This window comes from Meles meles, chromosome 9, assembly GCF_922984935.1.
Source record: "Meles meles chromosome 9, mMelMel3.1 paternal haplotype, whole genome shotgun sequence".
Taxonomy (NCBI): domain Eukaryota; kingdom Metazoa; phylum Chordata; class Mammalia; order Carnivora; family Mustelidae; genus Meles; species Meles meles.
The window spans coordinates 43,001,070-43,022,786 of record NC_060074.1 but is presented as its reverse complement, the minus strand read 5'-3'; the positions used below and the strand labels follow the sequence as shown (position 1 = coordinate 43,022,786).

At 54.0% G+C, this 21,717-nt stretch overlaps 1 protein-coding gene across 4 annotated transcripts in view; it reads right to left on the bottom strand.

Annotated features, from left to right (window-relative positions):
- AGAP1 (ArfGAP with GTPase domain, ankyrin repeat and PH domain 1) overlaps positions 1-20,391 on the bottom strand; it is a 517,259-nt gene extending 496,868 nt beyond the window's left edge. For 2 of the 4 annotated variants that reach the window (XM_046018365.1, XM_046018366.1), the window contains exon 1: positions 19,724-20,389. In XM_046018365.1, coding sequence (XP_045874321.1) covers positions 19,724-19,886 — 163 coding nt within the window. In that variant the 5' untranslated portion in view covers positions 19,887-20,389. Of the gene's footprint in view, positions 1-19,723 lie in introns of all 4 variants that reach the window. The other 2 variants (XM_046018363.1, XM_046018364.1) reach the window with 2 other exon arrangements.
- Positions 20,392-21,717: the final 1,326 nt, after the last annotated feature.

Genomic DNA, 21,717 nt, shown 5'->3' with positions numbered 1-21,717 from the left:
GGTGAGCCAAGCTGTCAAACGTGAATTACCACATCAACATCCTTGGACATCGAGCACAGATGCACAGACAAGCCGGCACGCACCGAGGGGAGACTTGATGGGACAGCCTGCGCTTAATCACGTCAGCAGAGACCCGCGTTTGTCACACACACACATGCACACCCACCATGCAGGGGAACGCACCTGTCGGGCTGACCATAAAACATCTCAGCAGGATCCCAGGGGTGATCACACTGCCAAACCTGGGAAGCCTGTAAGATCATTATTCGGTTGGAAGAGCCCAACATTCTCTAGAAGGCTGACCGTGGGGGTGCTGCACACTGCGGGAGCTTTTGGCTTTTTAAGGAAGAAAGGCCTGAAGACTGGCCCCTCCAGGACGGCACACGTGTACGGTGGAGACGGCAAGGGGAGGGCTGACAGGCCAGCACACCGCAGCTCAGCAGCATACACACCCACCGCCCACCCGACGCAGCCACAGGAACACAGGGAGGGAGAAAACAACACCCCACACACCTCCAAACTACACGAGCTCTGACGTCTGGGGTCAGGAAAATGCCAATAGCGAAGCCACATCCAGACTAGAGAAGCATCGACGGGCCCAATAACCCGCAGACAACCAAACCCGACAGCAGCTGGCCAGAGGAGCGTCCCCGAGTGGGACCAGGAGCGCCCACCTCGACCACCGCAGCCAACAAGTCCCTCAGCAGAGGGACGCAGGCCGGCCAGGACCCCTCACTCCTGCTAACAGGATAGCATGTTCTTCTCAGAACATCCAAAAGCACTTCCTAACATTCTCACTCATGTATATTCATGGGGCTCTCTGGCTGGCCCGGAAGTTTGTAGCTCTCCGGGGACATGGGAGCCGCTGAGCACGGCAGGCAGGACCTCCGTGAGGCCAGCGATGGCCCCGTCCGGAGGTCTGTCCTGCAGTGAGCACCACAGCCTGTCTCACTGAGGAAAGCAAGGTGGGAATGCAGAAGGACATGCGTGGATTATATTCTTTTTCTATGTCCAGAACACTACTTCTCATCCTCGGGATGCGCCTCCAAAAGTTCAAAAACAGACACCCCAGAACCCCAACTGAGATAATATCTGGCTCTCCTGTGTTCTGTTGATGTGGCATCAGCTCAGGAAGTGATGTGGACACCCCATCATCTCCCCTCCCCACACTGAACCCCGCCATGAGCACTTGCATAAAACTCGGAAGGAGCAAATCCACTTTGAGGACATCACACAGGGTTTTCTCCCCACCCCGTAAATAAAGGAACTAAGCTCTCCAGAAGGTGGAGTTGTCAAAAAGACTTCCAAATAAAGGTTTCCATGTTTACTCTTGGCCAGAGAACAAGTGAGCGATTTCCCTGAGCCAAGCAAAGGTTAATAATCAGAGAGGTTCGTTCAGACTGTCCTGGGCTCAGGCTGCCAGGAACTTAGTCATAAAGAGCAGGGTGGAATTTGCCTACACCAGCATTGGAGGCGGGATGGGAGAGAGACATCCCCACAGGGAGTCGGTTTCCTAGAAAACTCTGGGGAGATGGAGCCAACGGAGGCTCCCATTTACTTCCCATTCCCCTGTCAGCCCTCCTCATTGAGAAGTCCTTGATCCTGGTGAGGTCCCCGTGAGCACACAGGTACACACATCTGCAGCTGTCCCCAGAGAAAGGCATGTGCCAGGTAAGGCTTGGTCAGCACAGGGCCCTGCACGCAGAGCAGAGGCTGGAGGGAACCACAGAGTGGTAGCAGGCCGGGCTGTGGGGCGGCCACCAGATGCCAAAGTCATGACAATTAAAAATTTCCCCGAACACTGCAGAACTGCCCCATCCCCCCATTAAAAACCACCGATCTTGGCCGAACACCCTGACTCCCGATGTCTGCCTACCACCTTCTGCCCACCTCATCTCAGTGCCTGCGCCTCGTGCCGGCTGCGGAGGACCTGTGAGGCAGCTCTTGATGTTACCCAGATGGTCCCAGAAGCACCCAGTATGTAACCAGACGTTACCCAGAAGCACCCAAATGGGTCTGGTTTTTCAAACACGACTGCGTGTGATCACAGCCTCTCTCCCTTGGGTATCTTCACCCGGTTCCCACTTTACCTCTACCCCCACCTCGGCCTCACCCCCACACCCCGCATCAGTACAAGACAGCTCACAGCCCATGACACACAGATGGCACATGCTCTTTTTACAAGACTTTATTTATTTATTAGAGAGAAAGAGCACAAGAGGAGGGAGCAGCAGGCAGAGAAGCAGGCTCCCTGCTGAGCCAGGAGCCCAATGCATGACTTGATCCCAGGACTCTGGGATCATGACCAGAGCCAAAGGCAGACACTTCACCGAATGAGCCTCCCAGGTGCCCTCCTCCTTCTGCAGGACAGGTGCCACTCCCGGGCCGTCCCCACCAGGAGCCTGCAGAGCCTCGGCCCCAACTGGAGACTCTCACACTGCTGGCAGGAGCAAAAAACCAAACGGCTGACTTGGAATAGTTGGGCAGCTCTCTAAAAGTCAGAAACACACGCACCCCAAGTCCTGGGCACCTCACTCCTAAGTATTTACCAAGAGACACGGAGAGCACGTGGCTGCATTAAGAACCACGTGCTCACGGCACTTTATCTACACAAACCAAACCCGTGAACACGGCGATCAGCGTCCATCGACAGGATTAACCGTGGTAGAGCCACACAACAGAATACTAGTCAGCAGTGAAAAAGAACGCACTGCCAATATACCCAGCAAGCAGAATGAGCCTCAGAATCACCACAGGGAGTGGATGAAGCTAGAAAAGAAGGGGGTTTTGCTGCACTATTTCATTTCTATTAAATTCCAGAAAACACAAACTAACCCACAGTGACAGAAAGCACATCAGTGCCAGCAGATGGGGGTAGCAGGAGGGCTGGAGAGAGCAGGAGCACATGTGCATGCGCAGAGGGAGACAGAAGCACAAGCAGACGCCCCACTAAGCACGGAAGCCTGCTTGGGGCTCAACCTCACAGCCCTGAGATCCTGACCTGAGCCAAAGTTGAGGGTGGAACACTTACCCAACTGAGCCACCCAGGCGCCCACCAGCTTTAACAGGAACTGCCCGCAGCATCCCCTCACACGAGGGCACGGGCCGTGCGGACGGCGCGGACGGCGCAGGTGGGAACTCCCAGTAAGCAGCGCCGCATGCCTGCAAACCACGACAATGCCAGCAAGGAAAGGGGGCCCTGAGCCTGCAGCCCCAGGCAGGGCACTGTGGTCAGCTCCCTGCACAGGATGGGGTCAGGACCAGAACAGAGTTAAGAATCCAGACCATCACCAAAGGCCCACGGTGGGAATGCTGTGGTCAGAGCCCCAGACGGGAATCAGAGCACCCCATCCCGGAAAGCCAACCACTGCACAACCCGGGAGAGTCCGCACCGGCCCTCCAGCCAGGCCCCGGTGGGAAAGAGGGGCCATGCCCAGGACCCACTCAGCCCACACCTGTGGTGAAAAGTAAACCCTGTGCCAAGCTTCCCAAATGGAAAACTGGCTCCGCTCCCCAAAGAATGCAGCACCAGGAGAGCGCCTCGATTCGACCTCCGGGCTCAGCGCCTCACTTTGTGTGACCTCAGGCAAATCCCTTTGATTCCCAGGGTATCAATTTCTCCCTATTATGCTAATTATAGCCCAGAGGAAAAGTAACTTCTATTTATATGTGTTAAAAATTAACTGCTTGCTAGCATCTCCATTATTAAAATGTCACATAATTCGTGGGGCTTCGGTTTAAGAGCTATACTTCCAACCAACCCAGATTAAAGGTGCTGCAGACTTTCTGGACTTGGGTGCCTTTTCGATGGCACGCCATCTGGAAGTTGTCCCTGTCCCAGACCACGGACCTGCCACTGCAAGCAGCCAGACCGCGACCGTGTCTCCTCCTTGTGCAACCAAAACCAGCACTCAGCATCCCAGCATCACCAAACCTCAGCGATGCAGTCAACATGATCCGCAGCTTTTCTTTTCTTTATAACTTTAGCGATAGGTAAAACACTGGGTGTGGGTATGAGCTTCCATCACCAACTAGAACCCGCAGGCCTTGGTCTGATGGGAGAGGCTTCCTCTCTGTTTCACTAAAACATCATGACCGTGACTCCTGAGTCTGAACCCTAACTCTGCCAGCTCCGAGGTGTGGGTGGATTCAGGCAAGGGTTCAAACCCTAGCTCTCAGGCTCCTGACCTGTCAAATGAGGGTCCTACCACCTCTGCCCTGGGGAAACCTGGATAAAAGGACAGAAAGCATGTTTAAGCCCTCACAACGGGGTCCCATGCACAGCACACACTCAAGAAACAGCTGGAGCTGTTATGGGTTGTACCAAGTGAAGAAAGGGAAGAAACAGGGAGGGAGGGTATTCCTGAAATGTTTCGTAGAAATTTCTGGAATCCGGAGCAGGAGCAGCTGTCAGAGACGCATCCAGGCAACAAACAGTGTCATTTACAAGGCAAACCCGCTGCCTGCCTGGCTACGGGAGCAGAACTGTACCCCAGGCCCATGGGGGACAGCCCTGCACCAGCCTCTCCCTGGAGGTCTGCACGGCACAGGGCAATCTCAGGGAGCTGTTTCTGTCTTCTCTTCCTCAAAATGAACTCAGAGCTAAGGTCTGGGATGGAACAACCTGGGAGGAGAGGGTGGAGGCCCCTGGGCCAGTTGGCTGCAGTGCTGGGCCTGGAACACGGGAGCACTCCAAACGCGCCCCACGGATTCCCAGCAGCTGTTCCCTCTGGGGCTTTCCAGGTACAGAAGCTCAGCATGGAAAAGGTCACGACTGATCACCAACAAATTCCCCAATGAAAGAGAGTCAGCCCAGCCCAAGTAGGACCTGGCTGCCTGGGGCTTTAGAGAGAAAGAATCAGCAAGGGGCTGTTCTAGCTCCAGCTTCCTTCAGGTTCAAGGGAAAGGCCAGAAGCTAGCCTGAGATCACAGTGTTCGTAGAGAAACCATCAGGAAGACAGACTCTAGTCAACTCCATAAGCAGACAGTTCGGGCCTCGGTCTAACATGCTGTCCCTTCAGCCCTTTGCCCACCAGCCCCTGCCTCCCCATCTCTGCAGAGTGTGGAGGGACGAACGCAGCACGGACGTGGGTCAGGGAAAACAAGCCTAAGTGTGAGGCCAACAGTAGTGGCCTGGAGGCTCGGTGGCCCTTCTCCTGGGGATGCAGCCTCTGACAGCCCCTTGTCAGGAGTGGTCCCAACAGCATATTTTCAAACCAACAAAGAAACTCTTGGTCAAATAAACTCAGGTTTCTGATTACAATTCCTGTTTTTATGTCCAGAAAGCCCCAAAAAGGCAATACCATAGTCACTGTAGTTCAAGTCACGTTTTTCAAATATTGGAACCCAAGCTCCAAAAACCCCAGTATCTAACAGGAGTTATGTAACAAGAGCCAAGGTAACAGTAACCACGGAACATGGATCTTCCAAACACACGTTTCTGGAAAAGTTCACTGCAATTAGCTCTTACACGGTATCTTCCTACAGAATTCCTAGGCAGGGACTGTTTTCAGAAGCCACAGGTGGGTGCAGCAGGGTGTGGAACTGTTCTCTGGCGTGAGAAGGTGCAGACCCCCCCATGCAGATGGTCCATGCATGTCTCCCCTGCCCACCCTTCTGGGAACAAATCACAGCCAAGGCTGCTGGGCTGCTTTTGGGATAAAACAGGGCAAAGACATCCCCATGCGTCCACAAACACACACACACCAGAGACAGAAAGAGAAGGGGGGAGGGATGGCTGGGAGTCTGGAGAGGCAGACAGCCCTGGATCCCCGGGAAGCAGCATTAAAGATAAGGCCTCAGAAACAAGAGGCCTTTCAGTACTCAGGGGGAGCCAAGCCATAAGGAGAATTTAGGCTGCCTGTTATGGAAATGACCAGCTGAACTGTACAGGCAAGTCTTTGGGGAACATCCTCCTCCATCATAACTCACGAACGAGGCTGGAAGGCGCTTTCATAAACTGTGCTGGAAGGGCCAAAGCATCCGTGTCTCACCGCAGAGGACATGTTCAAAAGCTAAGCTTTCCCACTTCGGGGAAAAGCTTTCCCACATTGTGAGAATGGAAGGAGTGGGGAGAGAGGGAGGGGCACTCGAGCCACCAACCTCTTCTTCAGAAACTCAACCCCTCGCTGAGTGACAAAGAGGTGACAACCGAGACACATTCTGCCATAAACTCCCCTTAGCTCAAAGCTTGCTCGCGCTGAAGACAAGACTGCGACCAAATGGAAATTAAAGCCGGAGCTCTGCTAGAGATTTTGGACACAGAGTCCCATTCAAACTGAAATCTGGCAAAGAAACAAAGGCAGGTCCCTGAGCGAAGACGCTGGAAGTCCCGGGAAGGGGAGAGGACAGTCCGACCAGCAGGCAGGAGCCGGAGAGGGCTATGTGCGGCGAAGACCTGAGAGAGGATCCGGGAAGGAATCTGCTGACTCAGTAACCGCCCCCTCTCCAGGCCTTCTGGTCCAGCCAGCTCTGGGCAGGATGCGGAGAGCACTGCAGGGGGCAGATGAGGAGGAGGCTGGGGACTCTACCAGCCACTGTGAAGTCACTGCTGGCTCAAGGACAACCCGGAAGACATGCCCCATTTGGGCCCAGTCTGAAGAACAGGAATTTGGGGCTAATCAGGTTCTATAACACTGTGATTAACACTGCAGAGACAAGAATCACACTGTAATTCAGCTCCCCATTCAGGGCCACGATGACTGCCATTCTGGAGGCTGCTCCCTCAAACCCATGAACCAGCGAGGTGACTGAGAGCTTAATTAGACTTCTAGGATCTGCCTTAAAACCTGCCACATAAGTCACACACGTAACAGACGTGTTCATCACGCCGGCTGCTTTCAACACATGCCCATTACGACGACAATGACACACCATCACCAGGTTAGACAGCTGCACACCTGCTGTTTACTGTGTCTAAGTCTGGGGGACCAGAGTACTGCACAGTGCTGGAGATTATCATCCACGAGGTTCTTCTGCACACGCCTGCCCATGCTCAGGTGTCAGAAGGACGCCTTCAGGAGATGCACCCGTGTCAGTGCTACTTTTTCGATGGCCCACATGGGTTTTACACACACACACACACACACACACGCAATATGTCTCCTTCCGTTTATTGGACACTGCTCTACTGAGTGGGATTTCACTCTGTGACTTTGTTGGGGGAGGAGACTTATGGATGAAACAATTCAACACAAGGCCCTAGGGCAATCTGGCCTCATCTGACCATCTCCTCCTCCCCCCACCCATCCCCACCTCTGCCAGACTTGGTCATTTTGGAGAATGAGGAGCAATGAAAGGGGCAGTTGTGGTGGTCACTTCAGAGACAGGGGGACCCTGAGATCAAAGTTCAACCCCTTCTAAACCAAAGGACCAAAGGGACATGTGTGTCCCAAGAATTCCATGCAAGTCACAAGGCAGGAGCCTGACTCGGATCCCCACGCAAGAGGTATCTGTCTGCTATAGGCCACACAGAGTCACCATGGCTGTCAGCCTCCATGACATCATTCCCCTTCCAGGAAGCAATCACAATGTAACTTATTAAACAAGAAAATGCCTGTCTTCCATATCAACACATGGGCTACTCCTAAAACCAAAGTCCTTTGTGCCACCCCACCCCCAGAACTCCCTTGGCCCAAAGAGGGGCTGCCCTCCCAAACACCCACCCTAAAATGGGGAATTCAAGTCAGAATTCAGTCCAAGTTTCCTTCTCGGTTCACATCTGAACTATTCAACAGTAACACAACAAAATGCTGTCCTTCCAGACCCCAAATTAAACCAACTCCCCTGCAGAATGAGACCCCCCTCACAAGCAACCCACACTCAGCCCGTGCGTTGCCCCTCTCTGCCGGCACTGCACCTCGAACCAGATGCCCTAACACCCTGACTAGCACCATTTCCAGTAAGCCTTTGGATTCCAAGCCAAAATCAGATGAGTCTTGGAAAACTGCAATCTAGAGAAAACGCTAGATAACAATCCTCTGGCTGGATGGCGAGATACGCAGCACTAACAAGGAGAGAAGCAAGGCAAAGGGAACAGAACAGTTCCCTCTAAACATTCTTTCAGTTCTTCCGTGTGTTTGACAATTTTCATCACAAAACGCTGAGGAAAAGAAAGCCTCCTCAAGCTCAAGCTGTAGTTAATCTGCAAATTTTGTCTCTTAGTCACAAAACGCTTTGCTTGTATGACTCCCAGGCCCTAGACTAGTACACTGCTCCCTCCCTAAGCAGACCCAGAAGGGGGTGCCTGAGACCCCACAGGAGGGTGAGGGCTCCATCCACTCAGATGTGCAGTTGCCTCTTACCACACTCTGCTCGACACAACATACCCCAGCATCAATGCCAACAAGTGGAGGGGTGCCGATCTCCCCAGACGAGTGTACGGCTGTACCACTCTACGCCTTTTATCTCTAAGCAGGCAATCTGCAAAACTCTTGAGTGCACAGCAACCTTCGTCCCATCAGAAGGAGAAGGTGGAATTCTAGAAGAACACAGACTCTTAATTCGAACTCTGGAATTCTGAAGCACTTTCAGGACAAGCTGCCCTCCCAGAACCTCCAGGCCTCCCTTGGCATGGGGGTGGTGTAGGGGGGTGGTGCAGCAACAAACCACACCTGCCTATGATTTTAGCACCACTCTGGTGATGTCTCCTGGCCAACTGGGAAATTAGGGAAAGACTGTAGGGTTTGGGGAGTCTGAAGCAGGGGGGGGGAGAAAGGAAAAGAAAAAACCTGTAGATTCAGACTGTGGATGAAAAGAGACAAGTAACTCTTTTATTCCCCAGCATGAGATGACCAGAAAGGCAAACATAGACTGAGAAATCCCAGTAAAACTGAAATTTTCTAAGTGAAAAAATGGGAACTGACTTTCTGTGTGAAGACAGTGAGACATCTTTGGGCAAAGATGAGAGCTTTCTAAGGCCTCCTGATAGATGACAGGGTCCCTTGTCAACAACCCCCCATGTCATTAGTTTTCTGTCTTCTGGGGCTCAAACAAGGCATCCTCCAGGAGCCCCTGGGCCTGCCTCTTCATGGCACCCTTGCTACGCCTCAGCTCACTACACACCTGGCCCAAAGCACTCACCTGTCCTGTTCACACCTGGCAAATGGCCCATTCACCTCTATACTTCCGGCACCCAGCTCTACAAGTGTATGGATTCAAGCCATTAAGTGGGAACTACACACATCTAATGGACAGGTACAGCCACAGACTTGGATAGAGAGCCCGATGTACAGATGTAAGTTCAGGTGTAGCTAGAGACGGATACATCAGTCAAGCATCCCGGGGTACGCCCTTGGCGCTGCTCTGAAAAAGGCACAGCTGGCCGGAAGACTCTGGTTAGACAAGCTAGACCTCAGGGGCCACCACAGTCCAGGGGCTGTGAGCAACAACTCAATCATGTAAGCCCCCACCTAGGGCAGATTCAGCTCCTGGACAGACACACACCAGCCAGACTCTGGAGGGACTCTCGTCTGCACACCTCAGACACCCACTTAAAGTCTGCAGGGTAGGAAGAGGCCACAATACATCCACGATGCCTGCCTCTTGGCCTGTTCCAGAGACAGGGTGATTCCGTGATCTACATATGCAAACCAGCCCCAAAGGGACAGGGCCCTTCCACAAATCCCAGGTAACTGTCGTGCATGGCCAAGCACGCCCTGCCCAAACCCCAGGACATCCATAGTTGGAATCCTTTCAACAAACCTTAAGGATCAAACCTCAGTTCCCACGATCAAACCCCAGTCTCTCATCTCCCGCACTCCATCCTGAGGCTCACAGGCCGCACTGGTGGCCTGCACCTCCCTGCATCCCCTGGGGCCTGTTTGTGCTCCCACCTTCCCCCATAACAGCCTGGATGATGGTCCCAGTTTTGAGCCCTCCCCACCAGTCCCCACAACTGCAGCCACCAACACCCCCTCTAGCCTGCTCACAGGCCGCACTGGTGGCCTGCACCTCCCTGCATCCCCTGGGGCCTGTTTGTGCTCCCACCTTCCCCCATAACAGCCTGGATGATGGTCCCAGTTTTGAGCCCTCCCCACCAGTCCCCACAACTGCAGCCATCAACACCCCCTCTAGCCTGCAGGGCCAGCCACAGCTGAGCATCACTGTGCTCCCCTCCCCGAACAGAAATCTATAATCAATAGTTTCCTGCTCCCCAATAAAAGTGCTCCTGACCTGCTCTCTGGGAGAGCAGAGGCTCTTCTCCATCACCCAGGACTCCTCGAGTCTCTGTATGCAGAGGATCCAACCTGTTACCCACTAGCCGGAAAGCCCTCCACTGCCTGAGTCCCACCCAGCCTCCAAATTGGGTTAATCCCATTCCCTGCAGGGCAGCCCTTGCTCTCCCACGTGGCCTGGAACTACTGTGGCCCCTTATCTCAGTTTGTATTCCTGTGGCCTCCTGAGCGAGATCTACGGTGTGCTGGCAGAAGGCCTCAGGTCTGGTACATCTGCCTACCCTCCCCCACCCCAGATTTTAAACACTGCCCTTTGCCCCACTATAGGTGCTTCATAAAACCTTGCCTATTGATTCTCACACTAGCTACTTCCCATGCTAAGCAGGGACAGTAAACACAGCCCTCCCACCCCCATCCCTCAAAATAAACATTTACTTGTGTGAAGCCACTGGAGAAGCTCTCCCACATGCACACACCCTCCCACCCTCACGAGCTCCCAGGTTTGGCCCCAGTCAGTGTGGCCTTTGTGGCCTTTGTCGAGAGGATGGGCAGCTCCAGATCACCACAGAAGGAACAAAGAAAATAACCCCTTGAGAGTAACAGAGTTGGCAACACTTAGCTTTTTTTCTTTCCTGTCTTGCACATAATTGCTACAAACAACAGAAACTGAGGAGTGGTAATATGTAACCATAAGACCACAGAACAGCTTAGGCCCAGAGTAGAAAATGAGTTTCCTTTCAAATGCCAACACAAATCCAAAGGTTACCTAACACCCAGGATGGGGGTGGTGAGATGGATTCTGGACTGGGCTGGGATCCTCCAGAATGAGTACCCCAACTGATTACTGATTTGCCAAGAGCCAGGGAGAGCCCAAAGGGGCCCACGCCGGCCTCAGGGGAACTGTGCCATCCACATTTTAAAGGAAAGTACTTCCTGGTGAAGGATTTCACTCACACGGCTTCCCTTTACAGAGCTGTAATTATTCATCTAACAAGGATTTAACAGTCCCTAGAAAAATCCTACAGTCTAAGACAGTGCCGGAAATTTATTAACCACTTAAATATTTGTTTATGAACAAACAAGGCAGAGAATTAAAATCAAAGGCAGAAGGCAGTCCTTAAGCCCCATGAACTGAACATGGAACAGCAATGAAAAGTCTCTTCAGACTGGTGCTGCCTACCCACCAGACAGACTGGTTTCATGGTTGATTATGTCCACACAGGCAACACCACACAGCTCCCCACTCCTAGGCACCTGATAGGAACCAAAACACCAGTACAAGAATGTGCTCAGCGGTGCTGTTCATAGCAGCCAGAAAGAGGAAACCATGCAAATGCCCATTAATGGGAGAACACACAAATAAACAGAGGCAACCTCCTATAACTAAACTCAACCCAGAGCCCAAACAGGTCCTGGCTATGTCGATCGCCTTGTCTATTCATCTGAATGCCGGTGACACACACGTGCTCAGTCCGTGAAAACCTCCTCCCTGATGACTTGGGCATCTTTCTGTAATGGTGCTCTAGGTGAAAAAAGAGCTCAGAAAAATTCCAGAGCTTGAAGTGGTCCCAGTCCCAGCAATCCCAAACTCAAAATAGTAACACATGGACAAGCAGAGACCCAGACGTGGTTGTTGAGCCTACAACTGAAACAATGCTCTTGTTCGTCTGAAATCAGGCCTACCAGCCTGCACTAATGGCAGCCGGGTCAGAACGGGAGAGGGAACCACGCCTGAATGCGGCACCCCAGGTCCTCAAGAACCACCACGAAGGGTGGGTTGGCAGACTTCCGCCAAGCGCCCTCCCTGGAAGATAGGCCTGCTCTCCCCTCACGGAAAGGGACAACTGGAAACACAAACAGCTGAATCTCAGGGCCATCAGCTCTCTCCAAATGAATTTCGATTTCATTACAGAAACCAGGAAATAACCAACTCACCTGCAATACCAAATCTTGCTGAAGGCCACCACCTGTCCTCATGCAGAGGGCACGCTTCTGTTCTTGCATTTCAGAGGTAAAAACTCTGCCAGGAACCTAAGGTGGGTCTTGTTTTGTCACAGGCATTGATATTTAAAAAAAAAAAAAATTCTAACTTCTTCATCAATATTGTTGGTATGTCCCTGTCAACTAAAACTCTTCAAACTCAAACTAAATTGACTTCCAAAAGACACTCTTCTCCCTTGAAGACTATTATCTGGGAACATGGGAACAGTGGCTTCGGTGAGGCTGTGTCCTAAGCTGGAAATCAACATGGTTCTGTTTGCGGGAGCCTGTTGAATGTTGACATTTCCAAGACCGAACATAAATCAAATGTGAACATGGCCAGTAATTATTTGAATTCTTCTCCCAGAACCCTGAAAAGTGTTTCCCACCCTTAAAAAATGAAAAATAAAAAGCTGCTTCTAAACCACAATGCTAATGACAAGCAGACGGCATGAGCAGCTTTAAAGATGAGACAGTTGCTTGTGTAGAAACACTGTACAAATACTCCAACACTGCGGCCCAAAAAAAGACAATCCCCACCACACAGCGGGAGAAGTGTGAAATTTGCAAATGAGGCCCTGGTTAAACAAAAACACCAATCTGTTCCCAGACAGCTCAGGGTGGCCACCTGTTCCGGGCTGGTGGCAAGTTCTGATTACCAGTGGAAGAAACAATATCTGAGGCCTGACAGCCCCCTCTTGGGCCCGGGTCCCCACCCTGGAGCCTATATTTAGCCTGCTCTTTATGGAAAATGTTCCGACCTCGCATACAAACTATTTGGCTGGTTATTCAAAGGGTCCATTAACAACCTCTTCTGTGGGGGTGGCACTGTGCTCTTTCCCTCACAACCCCCAGAGGCAACCAAGACACCCCTTTCCGGCCTTGGGCAGTTGAGAGCAGGGGCCCAGGGAGGTTGGAGGGACCCGACCGGAACAACCCTGCCCCTGGGTGGGTCGTCACTCTGTCTCGGGAAAGTCACTTCACTCGCAGCCCTGCGTACAGGCTTCCCACTCCATAAAGCAAGAACCCACAATCCCTCTCAGCCCCTCAGAAGCACAGAACTCCTGGAAGAGGGGCCCAGGGCGGCACATACAAAGCCTTGACCTCATCCCCAGTCCCAAAATAACAGATGCTGCAGAGACTGCGGCTTAATTTCTGCAGGGGCCTCCTCCTCCGAGAGAGGCACTTAACAAAGGGAAGGAATTATGCAGCTAAGCACCAGATCAGAACTCCGAACCCTGGATTTTAAAAATAACTAAGCCTGATCCGCTTTGCCAAACTCAATCACTTAAGCAAAGGACTCAGAGGATCTGCAGCGTGGAGAGGGGGGCGGGTGGGAGGTGGGGGAACGGGTTTGTTTGAATGTTGAGAAACACGAGACAAGACCAAATCAGTAGTTAAAACAAGCCGGAGCGAGACTCACAAACTATAAACACCTGCAGGGTACACAGGGGTTAAAAAAAAAAAAAAAAAGGATGCAAACTAAGGGATTTTAGTCTTAACCAAATAAAAAGTCTGGTTTGGAAAAAAAAACAAAAAAACAAAACAAAAAAAACACCCAGAGGTGGTAGTGACAGGGCCCCAGGATTTGTTGTGAAGGTTCCTGCAGCTGCTCGGCGGCTTCTCGCTCTGAGTCACGTCCTTCAGGCTCCCCGTCAGCCCTCCCAGGCTGCTCACAACACACGGCTCGCCTCCTTCACTGAAACGCTCTCCAAGCTCCACACTGGCGATAACAAAACGTTATCCTCTGACGAATCACCCCGCCAACTGAACTTTGACGAGCCCTTCTACATGCACGGGGGACTCCACGAAGCCACAACAATCTCCAGAAGACTGGAAGGAAAGCGTATGTCACAGCAGAGGGGCCTTAAAGTGGGAGCAGCTCCCCACAGGATCCTCCGATCATGTGCACCCCCGTGTGACCGCCTCCCTCACGGACATTCAGCATCATGGATATAGCCTGAACACTGACGTGAACCTGTTCGGACCTGGATTTAGATCCCTTCTCCATGATGCCTAAGTTGTATGGCCTTAACGAACTCCCCGGCTGCCGGCCCTCACCTGTCACCCTTACCTGTCACCTGCACGTAAGAATGCGTGCCCACCAGTGGGTCCAGAGAGGTCCTGCCCGCCGGAGCTCCTCCACCCACAGCAACACTTCTCAGAGAATGGTCCCTGGACCAGCAGCTCTGGCAGCCTCTGGAAACTCGTTCGAAAAACACATTCTTGGGCCCCACTCCAGACCTACAGAGCTAGGAACTCGGGGGCTGGAGGCCAGCAGTCTGCTTCCCTCCATGTAATCCAACTGCACTTGAACTTGGGGAACCACGGCTCTCAGTATTACAGTGAAGACACATCACATCAGTCTTCTCCGCTGGAAAGTCACTCACACCCAACACAAAGGAACACCCTCACTGTGCAGAGTGCCTGGCGGAAAAGCGTTCTCAGATTCATCAAGCAGATCCTTCCCTTCCCCTACACCCGCTAAAGAAGCCTCATTTCCAACCCAACCAAACACATGGTGTTTCGTTTCCACCCAGGCTGAAACCCATCAGACCCAAAAAGTGCCCAGCCCTAACATCTGTACTCTCGTGACAAGTTTCAAAACGCCCTCAACTTCTGCCAGGGGATAAACGCTATTTATATTACCAATGAGGAGCAAAGAGACTCAAACTCCAGAGAAAAGGTTAGTCCCTCTGGCAAGTGAGCCAGTCAACAAACAATTCCTGGGCCTCCTCCAAGGGCCAGACATGACACACTGAACCGCTGAGGACATAAAAAAAATGAACAGGACCTTATTTCTGCCCTCAGAAAGCTCCCAGTCCTGCAGGCTAGAGAGGAGCCGAAGGACACGGAGCGGACAGGCCAAAACTGTGCCTGGGAGAGGTACGGGAAGATGGTGCCGTCAGCCAGGCCAGAAGGGATGTCTGGACTGTGGAGGAGCTGGATGCTGGGAAGGTATGAACTTTAACCTGGAAGCAATGAACAGCGAACTGAGAATTATTTCGGAGAAAGAAAGTGCAACATTTATATCAATAACTAGAAGGCCCCATAACTGCACCCTCTGATTAAACCTGAAATATTACGAATTCAGGCGATACTGGCAAAGAAAAATCATGCTCATCCATCGCAGGAAGAAGGTATCTGTTCCCTAGACACATACACGTGCAACAACCAGATTGAATAATTTCCTATATGAAAACCAACTCTTGCAAGCTCTGCCCCGGTGAGCAGCTTTACAGAGAACACAACACCCGCAGCCACGGGCGGCACTGTCAGACCCTTCCTGGAAGAGGAAAGGCAGGCTGTGCTGGGGACCGCGGCACTTCCAGCCTGCGGAGACTGTGAATGACCAGGAGCTCTGCTCTGGCTCGTAACGAGCTGCAGAGCCAGCACCCAGGTCAGTCCAGCCCCGGTCAACTCTCTCTGACAAGTCTCCTCCATGTTCGGGACCTCGGCGGTGGCATCAAGATCCTGGGATCACCGCAGGATGAACTGAGACGATGCAGGGTAATAAGCACTTAGCACTCCACTGTTCGCAGACGCTCCACAATGCAGCTGGATCACAGGATTAAGTGGCCCCTTACCCCACCTTCCCAGGTCCCCCGCTGCAGGGGTTCAGCCCAAGCACCCCTCCTCCCCACCCCATCAAAGTGCCCTTTCCAGAGATGCCATGCAGAGCTCTCTGGCTAAGGACCGCGACTGCGCTCCCCCGCCTCTCTCTCCAGGGGAAGCTGCACAAACCATCAGTGGGGCTGGCAGGGAGCCTGATGGGCCACCTGGGGGAGGGGGGTGGTGTGGAGGCCTGGAAGCTGGTTGGGGACTCAGCCACCACCCCAGCAAGTGAGCCCTCTGTGCTGCTATTCCCACCACAGTGCGGCTGCTGGCAAACTGAATTACACTGTGCAGTCGCCAACAGAAGCATGAGCCCTAAGAGAAGAGCAAGTTTATTTAACAAGAAAGGCAGCTGACTTCGTTTACCTCAGACCCATCTACCCCAGACAGACTTTTTAAAAGAGAACCAAGGGGGGGAACCCAGACAAGCTGTCCATACCAGAAGCAGCGGATCCTGCCCTTGTGTCTGGGTCTAGAGAACATCCATGCCATGCAGCTACATTTCAGAGCATGCCACACCCCTGTGGGACACCCCAGAAATCCGACCAGGACAATCTGAAAACAGCAGGCAATACTTCCTTAGAATCCAGAGATTTAGGAGAAAAAAATAAATCTCTCAAAGTCTGAAATAAAAATTTGAAGAAAAAAAACTTTTTGACAAGTTATTATTTTAAAACAAAAAATCACATTTCCCATGTCTGCAAACAGGGTCCACGGACCCATTCTTATTTGGGACTCTCAGTGAACTCTTTCAAACAAGATAGACACAGTTCAGCCCATCACCAGGAGATTTTCCAATCCAGACCCACTTAGAATCACTTTGAAATGAGCTTTGAAAAGATGTTGGCCAAACAAGGCCACTCCTCACACCAACAGTAAAAATTCTTGACAACACCAAAAAAAAAAAAAAAAAAAAAAAGAAAAATTTTAAATAAATTATGGCACAGCCAAATGCCGGATTATTATGCCAAAGTAAGAAATTATATCTCCAAAATTTTTTCTATCACTGAAAAGTGCTCACAATATGCTAACCGAGAACCTCTGTAAATAGGAATCCAACTTTGTACATGTACTCACAGAAGCAGGGAAAGACAAGCTGGATAGCCTCTGAAATGCAGACTGTTTTCTGTTTGGTGGGACAAATGATTTTTAAACAACTATCTGCCCTGATGTGTACAGGCCTTCCTGATTGCAGATGGTTCTGTTTTAAAATTCAAACACTTCTACTTGGCCGCTGTGTCATCCTGACTTGCAAGGTGCTAAGCTCTGGGCACGTGCCCACTTCCAGCCCTGGGCTCCTCGGAATGACGCCTGTAGTTTCTGGGCCCCACGGCCACACTCTTGGGTTCCGTATGAGTGAATAACCCACACACTACAAAATCACACAATTGCTTCTGCACAGTGTTCTCTTCCTAGCAAAAATGTCCCCCTGCCACAACCGAGCAATCCTCTCAATTTCCAAAACACCAACGGTATAGACATCAATCACAACCGTATCTTAAAATTAGCACAGAGAGAGAGGACATTTGATTATCATGGATGAACTTACCTTTTGCTGGAAGGGGCAGTGTAAGGTGCTTTGGGATACAGATCTACACTCTCTATTCAAATGACCCTCTGCTTCAGACCAGACTTGGAATGACCTCAGTCAAATGTTCAGGAGGTCATTATCCCTCCCCGAACCGCCATCCTTTACGACAGGAAGATAATGAAGCTGGCCCACATTCTCACAGGGTTGGTACAGACACACAATGAGATGATGAATGCAAGAGTATGTCTGCTAAAGTTCTATACAAACGAAAGGAGATATCACTGCTGACAGTAAAGCAAAGAACAGAAACATATGAGAACGGTTCTTAAGCTTCATTAACAGCCACACACAACACAGACATTCCTTTTTCTAACAGAAAAATAATAGCATCATCAAAGCCCCAAATAGGATTCATATTCAGTGAATCTGAGTCTTATTAAAAATGACAAGGATTCCAGCCAAGAAAGGGCTTAACTTGTCACATGGTAAAGGCAGACATCAAGCTACCAAAAAACCTTCATCTAGGAACCACGTAACATCTTTTTTTAAGAGAGAAAGAAGAGAAAAGAAAAATGTAACCACAACCTCTTGCTAGAAAGTCAGACTGCTTTGCTCCAAGTGCCGGAGACCCCGGAGCTGGGCTTCCCGAATGAGAAATGAGAACGAGACGTCAGGAACCACACTCAACGAGAGGTCCCTGCACTGCCACGAGGTGCTCTCAATCAAGGCATCCAACACTTGCCACTAGCTTTCCAAGTGTTTCATCAGACTTCTATGGATACAGCCAGAGAGCTGCAAAGAGACAAGGGAAACAGGCACAGTGCCCCTTTCACTCTGACCACAACCGAGCCAGCGCCCAGGCCCTGGGGGAACCTTCGTGCAACATCACGCAGCCATCAGCAGATGCGTGCAGCTCCCACGGCCTCCCACAGGTCTCGTCGGAGGTACACGGGGACTCTCCAGCTCTCAAGGAAACTGGAAGCACCTTAAATTGCCAACAAGGCGACCACGTGCTCTGACAGCCAAGTCCCACACAGGCTGGAGCACTGCTCAGATCCTCCCAGGGAACCAGCAGGTCCCCTGTGGATGCAGTTGGCCAATCGGCAGGCAGCCGGGCCGGGACGTGGTTCAAGTCCATGGCGCTGCCAAATGCCAAGAGGATCAGCACCACAGCATCCACCCTCCGCATCTAAACTGGCCAAGTGTCAAACCAAGACGCTCTGGGGTTAGTAGTTCGGACTGCATGATGCCAAAGCAAAGCCTTCCTGTGGCCGATGCCGTCACAGATGGAGGGGAGCTGGGTGACTGCCTGTACCCAGGCTTTTGAACAAACTCCTGCCAGGCCTTGGAACATCCTCAATGTTCCTCAACAGCGGCCCCAGTGGCGTCTGGTTAGGACAGTCCATAGCATGGCCCACGCACAGGCCTTGTACCTCCTCTGGTCAACAGACAGGAAAAACTGCTGACTGCATGTTGGCTGGGGTGCAACACCACAGCCCATACTGACATCCCACCTTGTCCCCGCAGCGGATCTCAGTGGAGCCAACTGGAAAGACCAAGGAGACAACCAAAAACCCACTAGCAGAGGAGTAAGAGCCACTCATAATCCCAAGAGAATACAGGCCCAAGAGAGGTGGAACTCTGCAGCACCTCTCCAGCAGGGTCACAGCCTCGCTGGACAAGCTGGAAGGGGGTGGCCTCTGGCCTGTGAAAGTGAGACACTGAGGCTGAGGGACCCCCTATCCTCCTGGTAGGGAAGGCTCTACTTCTAATCTGGCCCCAGACTTTTGGTAGAAAACACTCTAGGGAGACGAGCCTTTGCACAGAAGCAGGTGGACAGGCACGAGGACGACACAGCCTGCAGCCCGGGTTGGCTGTCTGCAGGGCCTCCATGAAGCTGTCTCCACTGGGCTCCCTGAAATGGGCAAAGACGAGATGGGGGCGGCGCTGCCCTGCCTGAGCACTCTGGTCTGGGCCCCCAGCCCAGCAGCTGCACTTCCCAAAATCTCTTCAACGTCTAGCAAGACGCCCAGCCCTGCCCTGGTAACCCGTCAGGGGTCCGGTGGCACCAACCCCACCAGCTCTCCCCGGGCATCGGCCGGGTCGGGTCAGTAGGGCGGCCCGGGACGCGGCAGCATCGAGCCACCTTCGCACAGGAGAGACTCCACTGCCCATCATCAAATTAACGCTGCCCGCCCATCTTCCCCGGCAGAGCTGGCGGCGTCCTCGACCTCCCCCTCCGCCGTCGCCCGGCCTTGCAGGACATGAAGCACCGCAAAGCTCCCTCCGCGGGGCAGCCGCGTGCCACGGCCCCGCGCGTGTGTACACACGCACGCACACACAAGCGCGCGCGCACCCCGGCGCGCCGGGGGCGCCCGCTCCCCCGCGCTTTCCAGAAGCCCCGCGGCGTCCCGGCCCTCACCTTCGATGGCGATGACGTGCTCCCGGATCTGGTTCTGCAGCACCGGCTCCTCCACGCGCTCCAGCAGCTCGTAGATGGAGTAGATGTTGGGGTGGACCGACTCGAAGCGCTGGATCTCGGCCCGGATGGCAGCCGAGTTGGCCAGCTGCTGCTGGTAGTTCATGGTGCAGGCGCCGCGCCCGGAGCCGCGCGCCCCCCGCCGCCGCCGCCGCCGCCGCCCCGCGCCCCGGGGCCCGCGGGCCTCCGAGCCCGGGGCGCCGCAGCCCCCGGGGAGCCGGGCCCGCCGGCGGCGGGCGGAGGAGGCGCGAGAAGAAAGGAGCGGGCTGAGCAGGCGCGGAGCCGGCCCGCGGACTCAGTTCATGGCCGGGACGCGCGGCCGGCGAGCGAGCGGGCCCCGGCGCCCCGGGTCAGCGGGCCCCCATGGAGCGCGCCGCGGCAGGCGCGGCAGGCCCCGGAGGAGGCTCGCTCGGGCGCCTTCCTGCGCCTCAGCCGCCTTCCACCCTTAGGCGCTGCCCCGCCGAGCAGCCATTAAAGCCAGGCAGCCGCCGCGCTCCGAGCGCCGGGGCCGAGGGCCGGCCCCCGGGCAGTGGCCGCCCGGCCGCGGCGTGGGTCCGCGCGCTGCGTGCTGCGCCGCTCGGCGCGCCGGGGCCCCCGAGCCGCGCCTGCCGTGCGCCGCCCGCCGAGCCGGGACCGAGCCGCAGGCGCCGCGCAAGCCGCGGAGCCCGCTCCGAGCGCCGCCCGCCGCCTGCCCGGCCGGCCCCCTCCCCGGCACGCAGGGCTCCGGCCCACGTCGGCCCCGCCTCCGCCCGCGCCCCGCCCGCCCGCGCTCTCACCGCCCTCCGGCCGCCGCAGCTGCGTCCTCCGCGGCGCTTCCCAGCGTGCCGGATCCCGGGGAATTGCGCCAGGCTCCGCCCGCGTCCGCCTCTGGGCTTCCTGGGACTTGTAGTCCGCGCCGCGTCGTGGCCCGCCCCGCCCGGGACCACGGGGAGGGGGCGCACGGCCCAGGTCAAGGGGCCGAGGGCGCGGGACAATCTCACATCCCAAGCAGCCCTCCCCGTGGGCCCTGGAGCGGCCCTTGTGCCCCCGCGCCTCGGGACCGGGAGGCGGGGAGCGACCTCCCCCCCCCCCCCCGCGTTTTTGTTTGTTTCCCCGGGGCCGGCTGCAGGAGGCTCTGCGACTTGCCAGTGTCCCACAACCACACTTGGTCGGCCTCCCCCCACCCGCATTATTTAACTTTTCGCCTCTTCCGAAAGTGACGGGAGTGCTTCCTCTTAAATGAAATTACCTCGCGAAGGCGAAAAGCTTCCTTAGCCGTGGGGGCGTGGAGTTCACACTCCACGAGTGAACTGAAGTTTAGACGGGGAAGCGAGGGGCGTTGGAATACCACGGAGGCTTCCTAGGCACCCTTTCCCTTTAAAATCAAAAGGTTGAGGTGTGAATCAGACAGCTCATACACCTTCCGCTCTGAGGGGGCTCGCAGCCCCTTGTCTGTCAGCCCCCAGCCCCATGTAAGCTCAGCCTCTGGACCCCGCGGAGGTGGACCGCACTGCAGCATCGGCCTCAGAGCGCAGACCGCTCTCGCTGCAGGTTCTAAGCAAGTGGATTGTTGCAGATGTGTGGAACACCAGGGCCAATGGGCGGCCCCAAAGGGCCTGGTTTGTGCGCTGGCCAAGTCCCTGCCCCCACACTTCCGAAGGGTCTTTTGGAAACAGAGATCCGCTGCCTAGGCATGCCTGAGCAAAGCCAGCTGAGCCTTCACCGGGTTCACCTGCAGCCTGCGTATTTTACCCTGATATCTAGCCTCGCTGCGTTACCCTCTCTGGGCTCACAATTCCCCCAGACAAACGTGCCGACCATCTTCAGCATTCTGAACCTTTGCTCATGCCCTCCTCCCCATCCCCAAGTCCCAGCAGGGTTCTTGACACACTTAGAGTTCATTGCTCCATCTGTGATATGCCTCTGGCTTTACACTTATTGTACGTAACTATAATAAC